The 19,927-nt window shown below is 43.8% G+C and overlaps 1 protein-coding gene across 7 annotated transcripts in view; it reads right to left on the reverse strand.

Moving 5' to 3' along the window:
- MECOM (MDS1 and EVI1 complex locus) overlaps positions 1-19,927 on the reverse strand; it is a 321,765-nt gene that overhangs the window by 17,154 nt on the left and 284,684 nt on the right. For 2 of the 7 annotated variants that reach the window (XM_079315320.1, XM_079315324.1), the window contains 7 exons: positions 18,176-18,278; positions 16,225-16,441; positions 13,937-14,084; positions 12,775-12,931; positions 6,473-7,832; positions 4,305-4,392; positions 1,570-1,596 (listed from right to left, as the gene is read on the reverse strand). In XM_079315320.1, coding sequence (XP_079171446.1) covers positions 1,570-1,596; positions 4,305-4,392; positions 6,473-7,832; positions 12,775-12,931; positions 13,937-14,084; positions 16,225-16,441; positions 18,176-18,278 — 2,100 coding nt within the window. The remainder of the gene's footprint in view (positions 1-1,569; positions 1,597-4,304; positions 4,393-6,472; positions 7,833-12,774; positions 12,932-13,936; positions 14,085-16,224; positions 16,442-18,175; positions 18,279-19,927) is intronic. The other 5 variants (XM_079315321.1, XM_079315325.1, XM_079315326.1 and 2 more) reach the window with 5 other exon arrangements.

Raw genomic sequence — 19,927 nt, forward strand, 5'->3', positions numbered from 1 at the left:
AAGATGAGATTCATCCATGAATCAGCATCCTGCTCAGTCACTCCACGTTTTAAACCTATTTCTGCTGGAGCTGCTCAAAGCGTGAGCATGGCCAGGAGACAAACACTCACAAAAGGAGCAGGATGATGGAAATGTGAGGACTAAGCCAAAGCCAAGGAAAGCAGACAGAAGAAACAGTCTGCACTGGGTTTTCCCACTTCCCAAACCTGCTGAAGCAGAGCCACTTTTCTGAGACAACAGGATTAAGCGTGCCTGGACCAAATCACAAATACTACTATGGCCCCTTCATGTCCTACAATGAGTTTCCAAAAAAATATATTTGGGAACTACCTCCTGCACTCTCCAAGTCTGGCATCTAACCTCACTCCTGCTTGCTGAGCTCCTGCAGCACCTCTGGGTGCTCTCAGGAATCCTTCAGTGCCTGCTCCACTCCTTCCAGCTCAGGCTCCCAGAGCATCTTTGCAGCTGTATAAAATAGCTCTTCCCAGGAAGAAAGTGGGATCAAAATCTACATGTGCACACAAAGCAAAGGCCAGCACTGCTCTGGAAGTGTGCCAAGGAGGGCATGGGGCAGAGGGCATGGCTCAGAGCCCATCTGCAGGGGCAGCACCTCCAGCAGCAGTGCAGGGACACACAGGCAGGAGATCCCAGCTCAGGGCAGAGTTCTGGCTTTGCCTGGTGCAATGAGTCCAGCTCACAGACAGAGCAATGAGCAGCACTGAGCCAGGACCCCAGCCCTGCCTCCTGGCTCCAGCTCTCCCCTCCAAAGCCCAAAGGCTGGGAAAATCTGGGACAAGTATTTATGGGCTGGGTGCTGCAGCTGAGGAGCCAGCAGTGAGAGCAGAACGTGGAGTTTTTGGAGTTGCATCTGCAAAAGCAGTTGCTGTGGCTTTTCTCTTTTTCTTCTTGTGAAGAGTTCAGATGCATTAAAAACAAGGTTTTACAAAAATAGAAGAGAAAGCCTAAATTTATCCCACAGTGCACTTAAAGCACAATTCCTGTTCATGTAAGGAGGGTGATCTAAGTATACACAGAGGACAAATTTGACCTAAATACAGCAAATAAATGGGTGTTTTATTTCTGCTTTAAGCACTGCAATGAGCAATTAGGCTAAAAATTTCAAAGCTTTTAAAGTGACTATTAAGTGACTAACTCCCACTGAAGTCAAGTGAGAGAGAAACATTAAATCCTCTGAGACTCTGTATTTTAATGTAGATTAAATATTTATTAACTATTGCAATCTAACAAGATTACAGCCTGAAAATCTCACTGCAATCTCTGAAGGAAAAAGGCCTGGAACTATTCCAGTCACATATAAACAAAAACTGTATTCTGCAATCCTCACTCAGGTAAAGCTCCCATTGCCTTCACCAAACCAAACCAGCAGGATCAGGTATACAAAAATAAAGCCAATTTGACATAAGAGAATATTTATCTGCTGAGCTGCAAGACCCTGTAGGAAAGAGTGGCATGCTCCATAATTGAGAGGTAAGTTATCTTTCATATTATATTTTTCTTATGCAATTTATTTCACAGTGATTAAATCAAAAATATAAGCAATGAACTTACCCAAATTCTTTGATCAGGCAATTGGAACTGGGAGCAAAATTGAAACAAAAACAACACATTATTCTTGCATTGGAATCTTTATTGCAATCAATCTACTTATTAAGATTTTATCTAAAGATACTAATAAAAATGTTTTTCTAAATGATTTGTTGGAGACGGGTGTTCTCTTCCTAAAAATATGATTCTTGTAATGGCAAATTATTCTGAAATGCCATTAAATTATCTAATTTTCATAACTTTTGGGCACCAGGGATAGGATATAGACTTCAGGGTTTATGTCTGTAACTTCTATATCAGAAACCTATTTGAGAGATCCATCTGTTTGCTCTCATATTATCCAGTTAAGAAATAATAAATTCTTAGTCCCTGAGATGGTAATTTTCAGGAATAAATTCAAGAGCAAAACCACAGCTTTTAGGAGATGCACAACTAGTTAGTAAATATTTTAAATCCTGCCATCAGAAAATGAAAACTTGTGGAGCACTCCCCACCTGTGCTTTTACAGGGGTGAACAGGACTATAAAGGAAAAACAGATTTTCTGGAAGCCTTCCCCAGCCCTCTATAAATACCAAGCCAGATTCTACCCTTGCAAACAGGAGGCTCCTTTCTGTTCTATTAAAGTTTGCAAGAAAACATTTTGACATTTGCTTTTTTGACAGGCCATGTGCTGGTGGTTTGGTTTTCTTTTACAATGTTCCTTAGTGCCTGTTACACTCCTGACCTCTGTATCCATCCAGCTCACACCAAGTTAAAGACCTTATCCCTCTCACTCAGGCAAGGGATAAAACCACAGCCATGGGCTCTCTATTCTCTCAGTGAGAAATTTGGGAGTAATCATCTCTGCCCCACCTGGGCTGGTCCTTGGTGACAGCCCTGGGACCTTCCTGGGCCACCAACAAGAGATTCAACAAAGATGGGGACAAAACCTGAAGGGTGGAAGCCTGACATCCCTCTAATTACCAGGGAAATGCCCAATGTCTCCATTTCACCCCCACATCCTCACCTGACTCCCAGGTAACTCAGTCACACAGTGCTACATGAAAGAATATCCAACTCCTTTCCTGCCCACCACAGCCAAACTCCAACGGTGAATTTTACCCCAGCAGCCCCTTTCCCACCCACTGATCACCCCAGCTACCCCTGGTGTCAGTCCAAAAACCTGCAGCAACACCTTCAGAACCCCCAAATCCAACAGCACTGAACCACCCTGAGTTACAGCATCTGAACAGCTCCAGAGCACTGAGCAAAACAATCCTGCTCTTTCCATCAATGCAGTATCTAAAATGCCCTCATTTAAATAATTTACTCATAATTTACAGCTCCTTAGCTGCTCTAACAGAATCATTGACTTGATGGAGAGGAACCAGTGAGGCCCTTTGTGTATTTGTGCATTAGCACTATCAGCTCCTAAAGTGGAATTTTCACTTGTTTTGCCAATTGGGCAGATTTACCTTATTTAAGGTAACCCAGCAGGATGTGTTAAGTTGCTATTAAACCTTGCACTTAAATTCTCAGTGATTTTAACACATCTTAAATTCTTATTTAATGCTTATAAATACTTACCTAATGCCATAAATACTTACAGCATGTAAATACTACTAAATACTTTAATACTTAGATCCAACACTTGTTCAGACATTGAAATTGGAAAGGGGTGTTTTTCTGTATCTGCAGCCATATATGCTACCAGCTGCTCTTCCCAGTTCTGCAGAAGTGCCATATTTCAGAATATATTCCATGCAAGTTAGGACATATCAAGTTAGGACTTCATTGGGGGGAAAAAAACCCAAACAATTGGTAGCAGATAACTGGGCTTGGAATTTTGCCTTGGAATTCAGAGGAACCTGAACCAGAGACAGCAGCTCAAGGTTGTGTGCTTAAAATACAGTTTGTGTAGAGGGTGTCATTACTAAGATGAAACAGCCCACAGTCAGCAAGGAGCTCAAATCTGTAAATACCACAGAGCATTTTATTTCAGGTGTAAGATTTAACTGAGATTTTCAGCAAAATGTCCTTGAGCAAGGAGGAGGAAGACAAAAGGAGAGTGCAGTGCTGGTGGAGAAAAGCAGTGTATAGTTTGCACACAGATCTTCTTGCTATACCACATACACATCACAGCTGTTAAACTGTTTTGGGACACACTCCTAAACATTTTTCATCCAGGATTGTGTTCTATGAACAATAAATATCTCTCATAACTCTCTCTTCAGGAATGGAGGTGCAGGGATTCCCCACACACTGCAGCCCACAGCTGCTACCAAAGAAACCATGGAGCTATGAGCCTTGGAAACATCAGGTGGAAACTTTTTTTATGAAAGTTCTTAAACAAAATAAAATCCCTTTTGAAGTGGGATGCTCAGCTTTGCTGTCCTTACTGTGAACCTGCACCAGCCCCTCATGGTCAGTACTGACCCTCCTTGCTCAGAGCACAGGAGAGTGCTCAAGACATGAGTGGCTGCAAATGTTGGTAGCTACAATATGGTTTTGGAGGAAAATGGTTCTAAAAGACACATTCAGTTCGAATCTGGCTTCCTCTATAATCAAAACATGTTGTTTCATCTGCAAAACATCAAGAAGCTCAGAACAATGCTTATGCTTTTCCACCACAATGGTCCAGCAAAAACTGTGTGTATTTAGGAAATCCAAAAATGACTAAGACTGCATTCATTTCTCTGCACCTGCTTTGAAGCATCAACAGGCTTGTTTACAACATCAAAATTCCCAAAATACTTACTTGTGGATGAAACAAGAATCCCGGGGAAGGTCTCAAGTATTTCTCTTTTAAAGCTTCCAGTGGGTCAGTTAGTTTTCTTTTTTCTACTCTGTAAATGTTAAAATTAGATTTGCTGGTGATGAATCAGTCTCAGATATTAATAATCATACAGCTACTCAGGTTTAAAACAGGCAATCACACATCAAGCAATTTGTTTCTAGGAGATACCAGTAAAAGATAAGGGAGGACACTCAAGTCTTAATTCCCACACACAGCTCATTACTGGCAGGGTGGGGCTGGGAATCACCTTTAAAGCTGATTATACCATTTATATAGGCAATTATCCCATTTAAAAGATTGGTAACCATTATAATTGGAACCAATGACTAACTACCAAGCACTTTTATAGAGAAATAAGGCACCTGAGTATGCTCAGCACTAAGAGGTGAGGAATTTAAGAGCCTTTAAGCAATGGGTCCCTTGCCATCTGTCCACACATAACATCACAGCCACCACCCTGGAAATCTCCCCTGTGCACAGCCAAGGTCAAGCAGGGCTTGTAGAAACACACTGAATCTGAGGTGCCAGCAATAAATCCTGCAACTCACTCATGGCAGCAAAACCCAGCATGGATAATTCAGACAGGCATTGAAATTTGAGGGATTTGCTTTTTCTGTTACTGCTGTGCATGGTCCACATGTAGAGGTGGCTCGTGGCAAAGGAAGGCTCAGCAATAACTGGCCTCACCCTGTGCTGCCAGAATTTGTACAGATTTCATTAAAATCACAGCAATGCAGGCTCACAGAATGGTTTGGGTTGGAAGAGACCCTAAAGATCATCTAGTTCCAACCCCTATGCCCTGGGCAGGGGAGTTTGCAGGGCAATTTAATTAGTTGGTAATGCAGGGCCATAAAGCACAGATCATTATTTCCACTGCTTCAGGCACTTTAAATGAATATGATGCAAAGAAAATGTATGGTCTTACACAGATATAAATCTGGCATGAATAAAACCATCTCAGTAAATAGCATCATATCCTGTTTCTTCATAATGCAGACTTGTTGTCTTATGCCCCAGCACTCTCCAAAAACTTTGCCCATAGCATTTCTTTTTCAAACAAAGTAATAAATTAACATAATTTACATGGCAATATCCTTTTTTTCTTAACAAGTGGTTGTAAAATCAGTCATTTATATTGCAGATAAATATTTTTATGGCTAATATTTCTCTAAACTAATTTAGATGCATGAGTTTGACTCATTACAGATATAAGAGAAGAAAGGGCAATGGGGGGCTGACACACACAGGGTGCAGGTGGAATTCACATCCCAGTGAGATCCATCTCAGTTCTGCTGGGAAACATCAGGAAGTCTGGGTTTTACCACTGTTTTTATAAATCTCAGCTCACTGACAGTGTGCACCTTTCAAAGCCAAGAGTGAGGCTCCTGTTGGTTTCCCAAGGATGGGGATCTGCACAGGCTGGTGGAGTGGAAGGTGTCCCTGCCCATGGCAGGGGGGTGGAATCAGGTGAGCTTTAAGGCCCCCCATCTAACCCAAGCCTTTCTGTGATAATTCTATGACTAAGGAACCCACTGGTGAGGCTTTGTACACACAAGGATGCTGTGCCTTCAATTCTATGAATGAAATGCCTGAAGAAATCAACTCAGTACTCAAATAATTGTAAAAAAGTGCAGAAATCATTCTCAATTTCTACACTTCTAGTACACCTTAGGGCCAATGCATTTCCTTGTTGTACTTGTGGGAAACTCCTCTTGATTTCAAGAGCAGCTGGCAGAGGGGAGTACAAGGAGTACCCTGGGGAGAGGCACTGTCATCTCCAGGGGAAGCCAGAGTAGGCAGAGTTTTGGAAGAAAATGAATTTCAGGCAAACCAACGACATAAAATAAAACATTCAATACTGATGCCAACTCATTGATGGGTAAGAGAATACATCCAACCCCTGCATGCCAAGCTATGCAGGTCAAACTCATGACTCCTGGCAATGAGGGCTTGCTAATTGCAGCACTGCCAGTCCTGTGGCTCACTTGGAGCACTGGGATGGGAGAAGGGCTGTACAGGTCAGCATGTGGCCTGTGTCCCCAAGCCCTGGCAATGCAATGGCACCTCCAGGGACACCGGGAGGGAGCCCTGCACCAAAGGATGCTGCAAGGCAGCAGAGGGTCCTTTACCTGTAGATGGGATCCATGAAGAATGGGGTGGGCCTGGCGTGCTGCAGGGAGGACTCTGAAGCTTTCCTTTGCTCCAGGTCTCCTCCTTTCTTCTCTCCAAAGACGTGGTTCTTGCGAGGCTCGGCGGGCTTGGTGCTGCTGGCTCGGCTCCGGCTGCCCATGCTGAGATCCAGGGGCTGGTCCTGGCTGGATGCAGAGGGGGCTGCTGGCTTTGAGGGGATGGGGGTAAGTGGCTTCTCCTCCTTACGTTTTATGGTGAGGTCAAAGGGAGACTCAGAGCTTCCCTTTGGGATCTTCTTAATTTCACTGGGTGATTGGGGCTCCACTTTCAAGGCTAACGGTCTCAAGTCTCTATCAGGAAATGGATACATTGATTGAGAGAATGCTGGAAAAAACGGGAGGGGAAACATGGAAGGGTAAGGTAAGGCTCCAACTTTTTTGTCTTGCAGCCCCACAAGTCCTGTTGAACCAAAGTACTTTTCAGCAATAGAAGCAATAGCCTTTATAGAATCATTCACCGCTCCCGACACCGCAGTCTGCTCCTCTAAGGATGGTGAGAAAATGGAATGATTGCTGTGGTCTTTCTTATTATTTATTGACGCCAGGCTCTGCAGAGAGCTTACTTTTTCTTTGAACATTTTACCATTTTCTTTAAATTTCTCTTTCTCACTTTCAATGTCACTTTCCAGATCAGAGCCCGAGGTGGTTTCCAGGTCACTGCCACTGGGGGTACTGACATCGTCAAGGTCAAGGTCACTACTCTCTGACTGGTCACTGAGTTTCTCATGCCTCTCTTCAGAGGACCCTTCTGGTTGAAGCTCCACTGGCTTATTCTCCCCTACTGATGGTGGTTTATTTAGTGCCTTCAAAATATCCTGGGTGGCTGGCAGTATCTGAGGATTTGTCATGAGGGGACTTTGGCTTTTGTTTGTCTGATCTGCGCTGGGAAGTCCTTTAACAGGAGAACTAGTAGGTAGCAAAGGTGGCCTGTGGTACAAGCCTGAAGGAAACAGACCAGGGAAGCTAAAAGAAAATCCAGGAGCTGTTGGAAAGGTAAGACCAGCAGGATGCCTATTGGCTCCAAAATAGTCAGCAAGGCCCGGATTTGCATGATTCATATTAACCATGGACGTTTTATCCATAGCTGGGGTTCCAGGAAGAGAAATGCCTTGGCCAAAAAATCCTCCTGCTGCAAAATGGTTCTTGCCCTCACAAAATCTCCTGTGTTTATTTAAGGAAGACGTAGTGCTGAACATTTGTCCACAGTCTTTGCACTTGATTTGGGTTCTGCAATCAGCATGCATGCGCTTATGACGACAAAGGTTTGAAAACTGAGTATAGGATTTATGGCAGACCTCACCTGTATGTAAACAACAACAACAACACATCTCAGGCTTTGTGGTAATCGCCCCCACCCTCAAAGTTGTGCAAATAACACCATTTTTTACCCTCCAAATATCAGTGAGGAAGCCGCAGGGAGAGGTCTGGGTGCACAAAGGTACAACTGTACCCTCCAAAGCAAGGCATCAGGGCAGACAAAGGTCAGAACACAGCACCAAAACCCACTCCAACATGCAGAAAAGGTCTGGAATCACTAAAGGACACACTCTCCTCGTTTGCTCTTTGTACTGCACATTCAGCACCATTACCCCACATTGCATTAGCCCCAGAGCCCCCCAGGAGCCACGACCCCACATGAACCCACAGTGCTCCTGTGTGAGAGCACAGGTGCCTTCAAATGGCATCCATTTGTGTCACTATTCCCACGTGGAAATGAATCATTAAAATAAATATTTGCAGGGCCAGACAGAGATGAAGCTGCCTCACAGAGCTTTCACTCTGCAAGAACAGGAAAGAAGTGAAGGAGGAGACAACCAGGTATTTCCTATTTCCAAGGATAATTGCAACAAACATTTTTTTTTTTTTCCCCACTTACAATGGAAAATTTAAACCCATGGAAATCCAGGCTGGAACCTGGAAAACCTCAGTACTCTTATATGTCCAATGCATTTCTATCCATGCAATGCATACAGTGCTTACAGGTGCCTGGAATGCTGTTACTGTAAATTCCACATCTTAACTCTCCTAATCTTGATATTCCTTATTTTCCTCACATGACAAGATAGACTGTATTTCAACAACAATTTCCTTTAAGAATGAAAATCCCTTTATTTGCATGTCTGATGCTCAGTAAGAGCCAGATGAATTTCCTTTTAAACACCTCTGGGATGAGAATGATTTCACAAATCAAAGCCTCACAAATGCAGCATTTGGGAGAAAGCCTGGGAACACACAGGGGAGCAGATCTACCTTGAGGTCAGGGCCTGATCAGCCCTGTGACACTCTGCATGTTGGAGCTCAGCTTCTAGCAGCTTTCCACATTGGCAGAGTCAATCACAACACTGAGGTAAACACTGATTTTGCAGGATCCTGATTTTCTGGCTGCTACAAACCTTAAGGAACAAGTTGGGGCAGCAACCAAGTTAAGAGTCTGTAAATACAGGTGGGGTTTGGAAGAGGGCAATGCTTAATTCCCCAGTACCTTTTTATGTCCCTTTTTGGCATCCTTTGGATGAGCAGGAGCACTGGGCAACTCCTAAGTCTGTGCTGTGTCTTGTGCTTTTCATTATGCCAAAATTTGTCTGTACCTCTGCACTACCTTGCTTCTAAAAGTTGTTTGAAAGCAAGGCAGCACCACTATCAGCTAGCACTGTTATCCCTCTGCAATAAATCCCTTTTCTTTTTTTTCCCCAGCCAGAAAAAAGCATGTGGCCACTTTATTTTTATTTAATTTGTGTTATATCATAGACTCTCATCTTTCACACATCAAAGCCGCACAACAATGCGCATTGTGTATTCCGAGGCCTTTTTAACAATCATTTTCAGGACTCGAGACAGTCTGACATAATTTACAATGGCTCTATTTTAAGCCTGAGGAGGAAACTGAATTGAATGTATCCCATCCTGCACTCTTGGTTCCCATGAGCTGCAATCACGTCCTCTGACTTCCACTCCACCGGGGCCAGCACTAACCTTCCTGCTCCTCCAAATCCCTGTCCTTGGGAAACTCCAGCGCCTGTTGTCCTCTCCTGACTGTTTACCTCTCCAGCAGCCTGCCCCAAGCCTCACCAACAATGCTCCCATTGTTCCTGGGCCTGATCCTGCCCCTTCCACCCGCTCCCATCCCACTGTGACACCCCCGGGACAATCCGTGGGGTGAACGCTGCAGGATCGGCCCCAAGCACAGGAAATCTGCAGTGCTGCAATTCAGGAAGGAGGCTCCTTCTGGGTATCAGTTACTGTTCCTGCTGGAAATCTTCATTCACAAGGAAAGGCAAGAAAGAAGAGAGAGAAAATCAAAAATAAAGCGAAAAATAGAGAGGAAAGAATAGAAATGTGAGAGACAAGAGGGATGAGATTATTCCAGTTTCTTGAAAATGCTTGATTTTCTGTCGTTAAGTAGTTTTTGTCCCTTTAAAAATAATTTACTTGCCTATTTAACATAGATCTATTTTTTATTCAATATAGAATTATTTATCACTCATTTTTTGCAGTTGAAACTGTCATTTTTCTGCAATTTTCTCCTATTTTAACCTAATTGCAGGCATAAGATTTCTGTTCCACGCTCCAGGATACAGAATCAGGCCCCTTACCCCACGTGTAAAGCAGCATAGACCATATGTATTTTTCCAGAAAAATAAGTATCTCAAATGCATGCATTTCAAAGGATAGGCTATTGTAGAATTAAAAAAAAAAAAAAAAATCATGTTTTATGAACTTTTGGTCTTCTACCAGGTTGTATTGAGGTCCTGATTCTTATTCATACGGCTTTATTAAAGGTAAGGCTGGCTAGAGTGGCAAAAGGACTGAAAAGAGGAGCATTGGCACAGATTGGGTCTTCCTAAAATCTGGGAAGTTCTCCCTTAGAGAACAGTGGTACATTATTAAATTATTATTTTCTGTTAATATATTCCAAAGTCAACAGAATCAAGAAATATCCTACTTTGCAGAAAAGCAAAAATATTAACTTAAAATTTTAAGATATCCTTATAGGCTATTTAAGGGAAATACAAATTAATAATTTGACTAAATGCATTTCATTTTATATTTTATTTTTAGACTAAATTTAATCAATAATAATAATACCATTAAACAGGTAAAGATACTTATTATTATAATCTCAGCAAACAAAACAATTAACAGCTGTACCAACAATTTACCTTTTTGAGCATTGAAGTTATTTAAGAATATTTAATGAGGTGCTGCTTGCTCAAGGTGCCTCTTGAATTCAAAAGGCAACATTCTATTTAATCCACATAGAAATTTTGTGCCCAGGTGGAAACCCTTGCTCCCTGGAGTGCTCTTCTTTTTGGGGACTGTCACCTGAAGCCTGGGTGTGTCCCAGCATCAGTGATGGGCACACCCAATTCTGGAGGAGACTCTGTGTCTAAACTGACTGTGACACCTCCATGGTCAAATTTGCTTTAGGATCTACATCCTTTTCACCACATGACTTAAACTTTAGTAGATGGGGGGTGGTTGTCAACTTTAATTGTTTCCATGTATGGAAGCAACAGAAGCTGGGTTTGATTTCTGCTGTTACCTTATTACACCCTTTAAATCTCACTGCCATACTTTTGAGCAACTAGAAGCTGTGAGAGAGGCTTCCCTCCTTGCAGCTTTTATTGCTGTATAGACCCCAGGTTTAACACAAACTTCAAAAACTGCAAAAAATCCATCTCGTGCCTGCACACACTCTGTAGGGTGATTGTCTCTGTGCCCCAAATTAGCCAGCAGTTAAGTTTGCATATTTTCTGCTTATTAAAAAAATTACTGTAAGTACTATTTAGAATATGTTCAGTCTATTATGGCATGTGGTTTCTATTTGGGGAGGCTGGAGATTTTGAAGGCAGTGAGTAATTACCTTAGTGTTGGTGAGTTTTCACTCAAGCTTGGGTGCACACTGTAATAAGAGACAGTTGCCATAAACAGACTGGTAGGAGTAAATCCTGGTGTGTGGCCTTCTGGTGGAAAGCAGATATCTGCTCTAGGTGACCCTACCTCCCTCTCAAAGCCAACCCAACATGTGGTCTCCAAACCCTTTTGTTCTGCAATCACAAGGCTGTTATCCATAGTTTGTTTCATGGGGCTTCATCCCTCACATTACATGTGAAGAATATCAGTTGTTTTGATTTATCAGGAAAAATAGGAACAAAAAGCATTTGAGAGATTATTTCATGCATGAGAGGTTCCACTTAGAGACTTCCATGCAGGATGTTGCAATAGTCCCTACCTAACACTTTCTAATTAATCATTTAATCTGCAATCAGCTTTAAAACTTAATATTGGATCTATTTATACATTTTATCATTGAAGGAATCCAAACCAAAAGTACTACTCACCCAATGGCAGGTCACAGATTTTGCACAAATGAGTTGTTTAAGCCAATACTCCTCCTCTTGAGGAAATATATGAGCTTGTGGCCAATGCCACATGGCCAATGGTAAATTATTGTTGAGAGCAGCAAAAGATGAAGAGGTTTAGCAGAGAAGTAGGGGAGATGGTCAAGGTACCTTTCAAGTCACAGCAGGTGCCTGAAAAGGCTGTGGTGGACAGCACCACTACCAAGAGCAATATTTTAAAATGTTTTCTGGCTCTGCTTCCCCAGTGAAAGGGAGGGAGAGCATCCTGCATCCTTCCCAAGCAGGTCTGGCTCAGCAGCAAAGACAACCTGTGAGATACTCAGAATCCCATTTAAGCCCAGCACAGAGCCAGGCTCACATCCAAGGCAGATGTTAGTGAAGATCTAACAGCTCAACTCATTCCTTAAACCTGGGGCAGGCAGAGGAGCCTCGAGGAAGGTGACAAGGTAAATCTGATTGCCTTTGAGATTTGTTTTCCAGCTCCAGCAAAAGTCATGGCATCTGCTGTGGAGACTCTGCAGCCCAAAATCTGCTCCTAAAGCAGGAGGAGAGCAGCCAGCCCAGCTCAGTGCAGAGCAATGAGGCTGCAGCCACCCAGCCTGGCATAAATCCCACTCCTCACTTTGTGCACAGAAAAACCTCCCTGGGACAACAGGTACATTTATACAGAACACAGTGTCTGTCTGAAAAGGAAAACCACATAAAAATAACTCCTTGCATTGAACCACAACTTAGCCAGAACTCATTCAGCAACTCCCAGCCCCTGTGCCACAGGGTGGGGAATTCAAAGGGAGCAGGACACAACCTCCTGCTCCAGACTGCGCTGCTTTACAGCAAGAGAAACAACACTTAATCAAAGAGGCTTAGTTGGAGACTTACATATGAAAGGTTTGACACTGCTGTGGATGTGTTTATGCTGTTTGAGGCCTGAAGAAGTGGCAAAGGTTTTGCCACACTCTGGACAAGCGTGAGCACGAGCCCCCACGTGCTGGGAACGGATGTGCCTCTGGAGGTTGCTGGGGTCCGTGAAAACCTGCTAGGAAATGAGTACTGATTAACCAAGAAACTTGGCTGCACAAGAAGCCAGTTATTACAACAGCCTTTTAAAATTCTAACCTTGGAGCTGGTTTTGGGAGTATTAAAACTCTTGCTAATGGCCAGCAATGGGAGCTGTGCCTGCAGGAAAGGGCATCAGTTTCCCAGGATCACCCAAGTATTGTCTGGGCCTTGTTAACCCCTTTGCAGAAGATGCATTTGACTTTGCCATTAGAAATTGCACATTTGAGGTCAGGGACTTCATGGGAAATGAGTGAAAATGTGGATGATTGAAGCCTCTAAGCATTGCTGCATTAGAAATACTTTGTACTGATACCTGAGTGTGTGACAAGAAGTAATCCTGTACACAACCCAGAGACAGAAACAAGGGCTTGGTTACATCTTATAAGTGTCAGCTCGATATGAAATTACCATAATTGCAGTAAATCTACCTAAAACCAAGTAAGTCCTCATGCAAAAGGGCCAAGCTTTGGGAATCTGATAAAAAGCAATGCAGAGTACATCTCAATACAAATAATTCCCATAGCAAGCCCAGTGCTGGGAGGTGATGGAGACGTTTTAGAGATAAGAGGTGTACTCAGTGCAGCTGGGGTGCATTGCTATTGCTTATTTTTGATTGATATTGCAGTAGTGTCCTGAAGTTTCTGGTCCCAGCAGCTGGCACACAGCCTAGAGAATCCTCTGCCCTGTGTTTCCAGGGGGTTCTTGCCCCTCACTGACCCTCTTACACCCCACCAATCCTCTTAAGGAGCCACTCCCTGAGCTCAAGGATGCTCAGCATCCTGCATCACTGCCCATTTCAGACTCCACAGCATTTCCAAACCAAAAGTATTTTCCAAGTAGAAGTGAAAACCCTTGAGAAACCATCTGGAGCACGGCAGAAGCTCTATGCCCTCCTCCATCCCAGCCTGGGGCAGCCCCATTTCCACATTCCCCTGCATCCAGCAGCACAAGAAGGGCCAGGCAGCCCCCAAATTCACTGTACCTTGGCACAGTTCTCACACTCATAGTGCTTCCCACTGTCGTGTGACATCTGGTGACGTATCAAGTTGGACTTCCAGTTAAAAGCTTTGGGGCACTGGTCACACTTGTACTCCCTCTCCTCACTGTGGGACAGCATGTGCTTCTCCAGGCTGTGGAAACAGGAACAGGGCTCAGTCAGATGTGGGTTTATAGGAAGAGGAGACAGCAGAGCATATAGTTACAGCCAAAAGAAAAAAAAAATTAAAAAGCCTCAAAGGCCCAATCCTGATAGGAATTAGTCCTGTGAGTTCCAGCTCACCCCAGCCAGGAGGCAGAATCTCCCTCTCCCCACCAGAATAACACATCCTCTCATGTTTTGCCAGGCCACTTGCAAATGCTCCAGGAGATGCTGCTGCCATCACTCCCCAAGGAGATTATTTCACACACCTCTCAGTATTTCACTCTGGTAATTCTTCCCTGCAGTCTGAATTATTTCTGCCTTATGACTTTCCCTCTGAACACACCTTGGATGCCACCACCTGCTATAAATCCACTCCTCTGATGGGAGTCAATTTTTCTTACAGCAGGAATAGATGAGGAATAGCTCCTCTGGAGTAGGACAGGATGAGTTTAAGAAGCCTGTAGATAAGGTACACCACAACTGAAGTTATTCTTAATGACTATTATTAACTGTGTGCAATTGTGTGGTTGTTTAGTCATTCATTTCTTAGTTGCTTATTCAGTCTATTATTAGGATATTCAATGTCCACCTAAATTCTGTTGAAAGTCTTTAAATTAATTTTTGTCTCTGAATTTTTATCATTCATTTGTAGCAAATGTGTATCTTTAACACCCGCATTGTTTGGTCACATACAGAGTCATAACTCACACCACTGCTTGAGGGAAGATCACTACATAATGCAAGAGTGGATTCACAGAAAACCCACTGGAAAGTGGCAATTTTAGCCTGGGATGCCCCAACTGTTTCCACATGAAGCTCCCAGTGATCTCTGCTGAATCAGTGACAAAACCTGCTGGGGTTACAGCCTTGTTTGTGCAGCCCAAACAGCCACCTCCATTCTCAGCCACAGGCAATGGAAATGCTTTCACACTTCTACCCCCTTCTTCTTCTGAGGAGGAAAAAATAATTCTGGCTTCTTCTCCTAATACTTTTATAACAATTCCCATAATTTAAACAAATTTTCCGTAAGACCTAGAGAGATTCTTGTCCCTGGCTGTGGCACCAGCTCCTGGACTCTGCTGTGCCATCAGCACTGGGCACTCCTGGAGCCAGCAGCCCCATCCTCCTGCTCAGCTCCATTTCTCCATGTCATTACTCAAACCCTCAAGCATGGCTCATTTGGGCCTTTTGTTTTATATAATCTATATAATAGCACATTTTGGCACTTTTTTGCAGTGAACTGTCTGTGTGCTGTATGAGCTGTTCAATAATTCAGAAGTTCAGAGCAGGTCTGCATTCACTCTCATTTTTCACTCTTTCTCACTGTACTGCCCATCGATTTATGATGACTCTTTCTTTGTTTTCTGCCCTTTCTCTTCAATATTTAATATTTTAAGCTAAATTTACATTTCCTCAATGATTCCCATATGTTAGATATCGTCCTCTTGTTCGCAGGGAGAAAAAACTTTAACACTGAATAACTCCCAACACGCAAAAACCTCACCCAGGCTGCTGGAAATTCTTCTGACTTGATCTGCCTCCATCAGCCACTTGAATCAACCCCTCAGACTGAAAATCAGGCAGATGGAGCCACACACTGCCCAACATCAGCCAGTGAGCAAGACCTTGTGTTTGCCCAAATTCCTGCTCAGAGAGGTGGCCAGCACTGGGCAGTGATGCTTGGCACATCATGTTAGAGCCCATCTCTAACTAAAAAACTACCAGTTTTGTTTGAAAAGACAAAACTGGTAACATCAGTGAACAACACTCAGAGATGTTTCAAATTATTTCTACCTAAGATTAAGGAACCCAGACCTCAGTTGATGTGAAGTAGAACCACTCCTGTGATTTCACTGTAATCAGCCCAATTCAGACCTGATTAGCAAAAGTTCCAGCTCTTAATCTAAGGTCCTCACTAAGCACTTCAAGCACAGGGACCAAATTTCTGACTTATTTAGATTCTATTGCTTTTTATACCATAAACCATCAGCTGGCATAGAAATCCTGCCCATCTTCATCTTTGCTTTCTGTAGAAGGTGAATTTATCAGGTTCTGATGCCTTGCATGATCCAGCTGAAGCCACCAGAGAATCTGCCCCACTCAATCACATTTTAGGCACCTTCTCCTACCTTTGTAAGTCTGGGAAGACTTGGTCACACTCTTTACACTCCTGGATTTCATGCACATCCTGAAGGTCACTCTCATTCTCGAGCTTCTTCTGGAAGTCCTCCTCCACCATGGAGAAGGCAGAGTGAGGAGTGCTGCAGGGGAACTTCTGGTGGTCCAGCAGCTCAGCCTTGGACTCAAAGAGCTGGTCACAGTCCTCACAGCGGTACTGGCGCTCCTCTGCAACACACAGAGGTGGCCACAGGGACACCACTTCAGTTTTCACTCCTTTTCAACCATCACCCCACCAGAAGCTGGGCAATGGTGTGGTTAACAAATTGCTCCTCAGTAAAAGGAGAGAAGAAGCTCAAAAGAAAGAAGGATTCTTAAGAATGCTTTGTAATAAAGCTTTGATTCCATGTTAACTGCCAGGGTGACATCAAGCAGGAATCCCTAACACTGGCTTAGGACAAAAGCTTAAATAGCAAGGACAAGTGTTTAAATGGAATTATACAGAGTCTAACATGGATATCCAGCAGAGACTGCCAGTCTCTGCATTTCTCAACGAAATGGACTGACTCAGTCACAAACAAACAGCAGCATCAAAAATAGTCAAAAGGGTGTTCAGAGTTTTTAAAAACCTCTTCTTTTCCATCACAGTCCTTCTGCAGCACCCAGCCCTGCTCAAAGTAAGACAGGGATGCATCAAGTTAAATTATTTGTCTTAAATTTCAAAAAATCAGACATAATTTCTTACTAAAAAGTGTAGAATATCAGTAAAGTGTTAGTTTGGAGTGAGTACTTCATTCCCTTAACTAGTAATTCCTGCAAAAGAATAGATTAGCTGAAGAAAATCCCCAAAAAACAAACTTGGAGAAGACCATTCCACAATGGTTTTATTTCTGCTACATTTTCTACTGTTGGTCCATACAAGGAGCCAGACACCCAGATATAAATGCCCTGAGGCTCTGAGTCAGAAAGGCACTGGCTGGAATCCCCAGTGAATGTTCTTGGTTGCTACTTGACAGCTGAGCTGATCCAGAGAAAGTGTCATGGGGCTCTGTTCTTGGCTGTCCATGAGCAGCACTTTGGCTCAGCCTGCTTCTAAATCAGCCCTGTGGGACATGATCCTGCATGTGACTGCAGAGATTTCCTCTGGTGTTATTTGTACAATAGCTGCTTGACTGTGGGGACTAGGCAAGGGGGACACCTTCAGCAATAGCTAAACCAAGTTACCACTGGGGAAAGAAACCCAGACACAAAACCAAATGGGAATGAATGTATAATCTACACTTTTTTTCTTAAGAAAACAAGAAATACTATTTTAAAAGTACAAGCAGTTACAGGAAAGTGGGGACTTTGATAATTCCTTCCCTGTGCACTGTCCCTGAATCCTTGAAAATTTTTAAAATGTCACTCTTGGCATAAACTGCAACATGCTGGGCATTAAGCAGATATCCCACACCCAGTTCCCCCTGTAGCTGATAAACCACTGCCCAACAGGCAGCACAGCTAAAGGAGATTTAGGAGATTAGAAGACAAATCTGAGCAACAACTCGGGAGTCTCACATGAAGAATCAGTGTGTGGGATGGGTAAAGGATAAGTGTGAGGAGAAAGAATGTCTGAGATGTCCTCACAAGTGACAGCAACATTGACAACCTCAGATTTCCTCTTTTTAAGGTTACAGTTGTTCAACTAAATGACAAAAAATAACCTATAACCAATGCCCATATGTGTCCTGCAGGAGCAGCACAGATAAGGACATGGGTGTTGTTCTTCTTTTGCAACCCCACAAAACCATCAAATTTCAACCAGTAACAGAAGGGCAGAAGATGGACAAATGCAACCACAGTCCAGCTCTCCTCCCTGGCTGCTGTGAAGCCATCCCAGATATCAAAAGAAGAGAAAATCTGCCTAAATGCTGGATTAATTTCAGTGATACTTTCTGTCAGATAAAAAGGTAAGAGGCTAACCGTGGATGTCCGGAGCCATTGTCTCATGTGAATAATCCTCACTCTTCATGAACAGTAAGAGCTCCTCTCCTGGTTCAATATCTGCTACCACTCTGTAGAATATCTGGGGGAAAAAAAATAAAAACAGGAAGAAAAAGCAAGGTAAGCACCAAAACAGGCAAAGAAGCATCAACCCCTGCTGGTGAGTGTGGCAGAGCTCATGATGTGCTGCTGGAGAGGAGCTGATTGACCATGGCAGGTCTGCTCTTTCCAGCCCAGAAATCGTTGTGTTTTGGGCTCTGGGAGGATAAAAAGGACTGCTTTCAACAGCCTCTGCTGCAAAATGAGCTCTGTGATGACTGCAGATATCACCAGCCACTTGTCAGCTGAGTTATACCAAACCCAAGTACAGAGCAGCCATGAAACACATCCCTGAGTGATCCTGGTAAGGGAAGGAACTCCTGTTGCACTGGGAAAAGGTACTAAAGTAACTTTAGTGCTTGGGCTCAATTATCTTAGATGACTTTTCCAGCTTTAATGTTTCTGTAATTCTAAAGCAGACATGAGGAGATGCTGCTGGTTAAGCCATAGACATTCAGCCCTCTGTTCCAGCCATCTACACAGTCCAAAAAGCTGTGAGGAGAGAAGCTTGTAAGAACCAGTGCACCTGGTTATTCCTTAGCTTCAAATGAAAACCAAGGGAAAAATCAGTCCTGGATGAAGAAACACCATGAGCATCCAAATCTGCTGGTGGTGGCCCTGGCTGTGACACCTTGTGCCCTCCCTCATACAGGTGATGCTGGGCTGTGGGAAGGAGCTTTGGGGAGGCAGGAGGAGGGGAGGGCAAAGGGAACACCCTCCCTTGGGTCCATGCACCAGAGGAAGCACACGCCAGCACCAGGAGACTCTGCTGAAAGGAAATTCCCAAAATCCATCTGGCTGCTTTCTGTCTCAGCAGGAAATGTGAAGAGCACTAAAAAGCTCCACAAAGCAGCTCAAATAAATATTAGCAACTTCCTCAGGCCTTGTTAAACAAAACCACATGACAGCTATGTTTCCTATGCTAAAAAATGATGCTTTGCTTTTTCTCAGACTGATGTATTTTTAAAGGGTTTGCTCCCAAACTCTTAACTCTCAATGCAGTGCACAGGGAGGGAGGCAGCAAATCACCTGAGGTGTTCAAAGGCAGACAGATGAGTTTGTCCCAGGTAGGGACAGGTGTCTGGGTGCCTCCCTGCCTGCTCACAGGTGGCTGGCAGCCCCGGTGGGTGCTGTCCTTGCCCAGGCACACACGGACCAGAGCTCACCAGCACATACCAGTGTCCTCCAGGAGGTGGCTGTACAGCCTAATCCTTCCTGCCTGCACAAGCTGTGCCCATGGATATGGAATAAATACCTAAAAATATCGGGGTTGGATGCATTTACTCAGATTTGGGTGGGTTTTTTTCTCTCCAGTTTGTCCCAGAAGCCACTCCAGAGAGCAGTGCAGGGAGGGAGTAGCAGCTCATCCCACACTCCAGTGCTTACCCCTCACCAGGTGATACAAGTGATGGCAAAACACATCAGGCACGAGGTACCAGTGCCACAACCCCCTACTTGTGGCCAATTTTCCCCATACAAACCAGGAGAAGCAGTTCATGGGAGTGTGATCCACCTCCCTCCTCATCCACACCACCCTCATTGAACCACCAGCCTGAGCTGCTTGGGCTTTGTGTCTCTTGTCGAGGGGATTTCAAACTCCACTGAGTGTTTTGGAGGCCAAGAGAGCCTGGC

This window comes from Erithacus rubecula, assembly GCF_903797595.1.
Source record: "Erithacus rubecula genome assembly, chromosome: 11".
Taxonomy (NCBI): Eukaryota; Metazoa; Chordata; class Aves; order Passeriformes; family Muscicapidae; genus Erithacus; species Erithacus rubecula.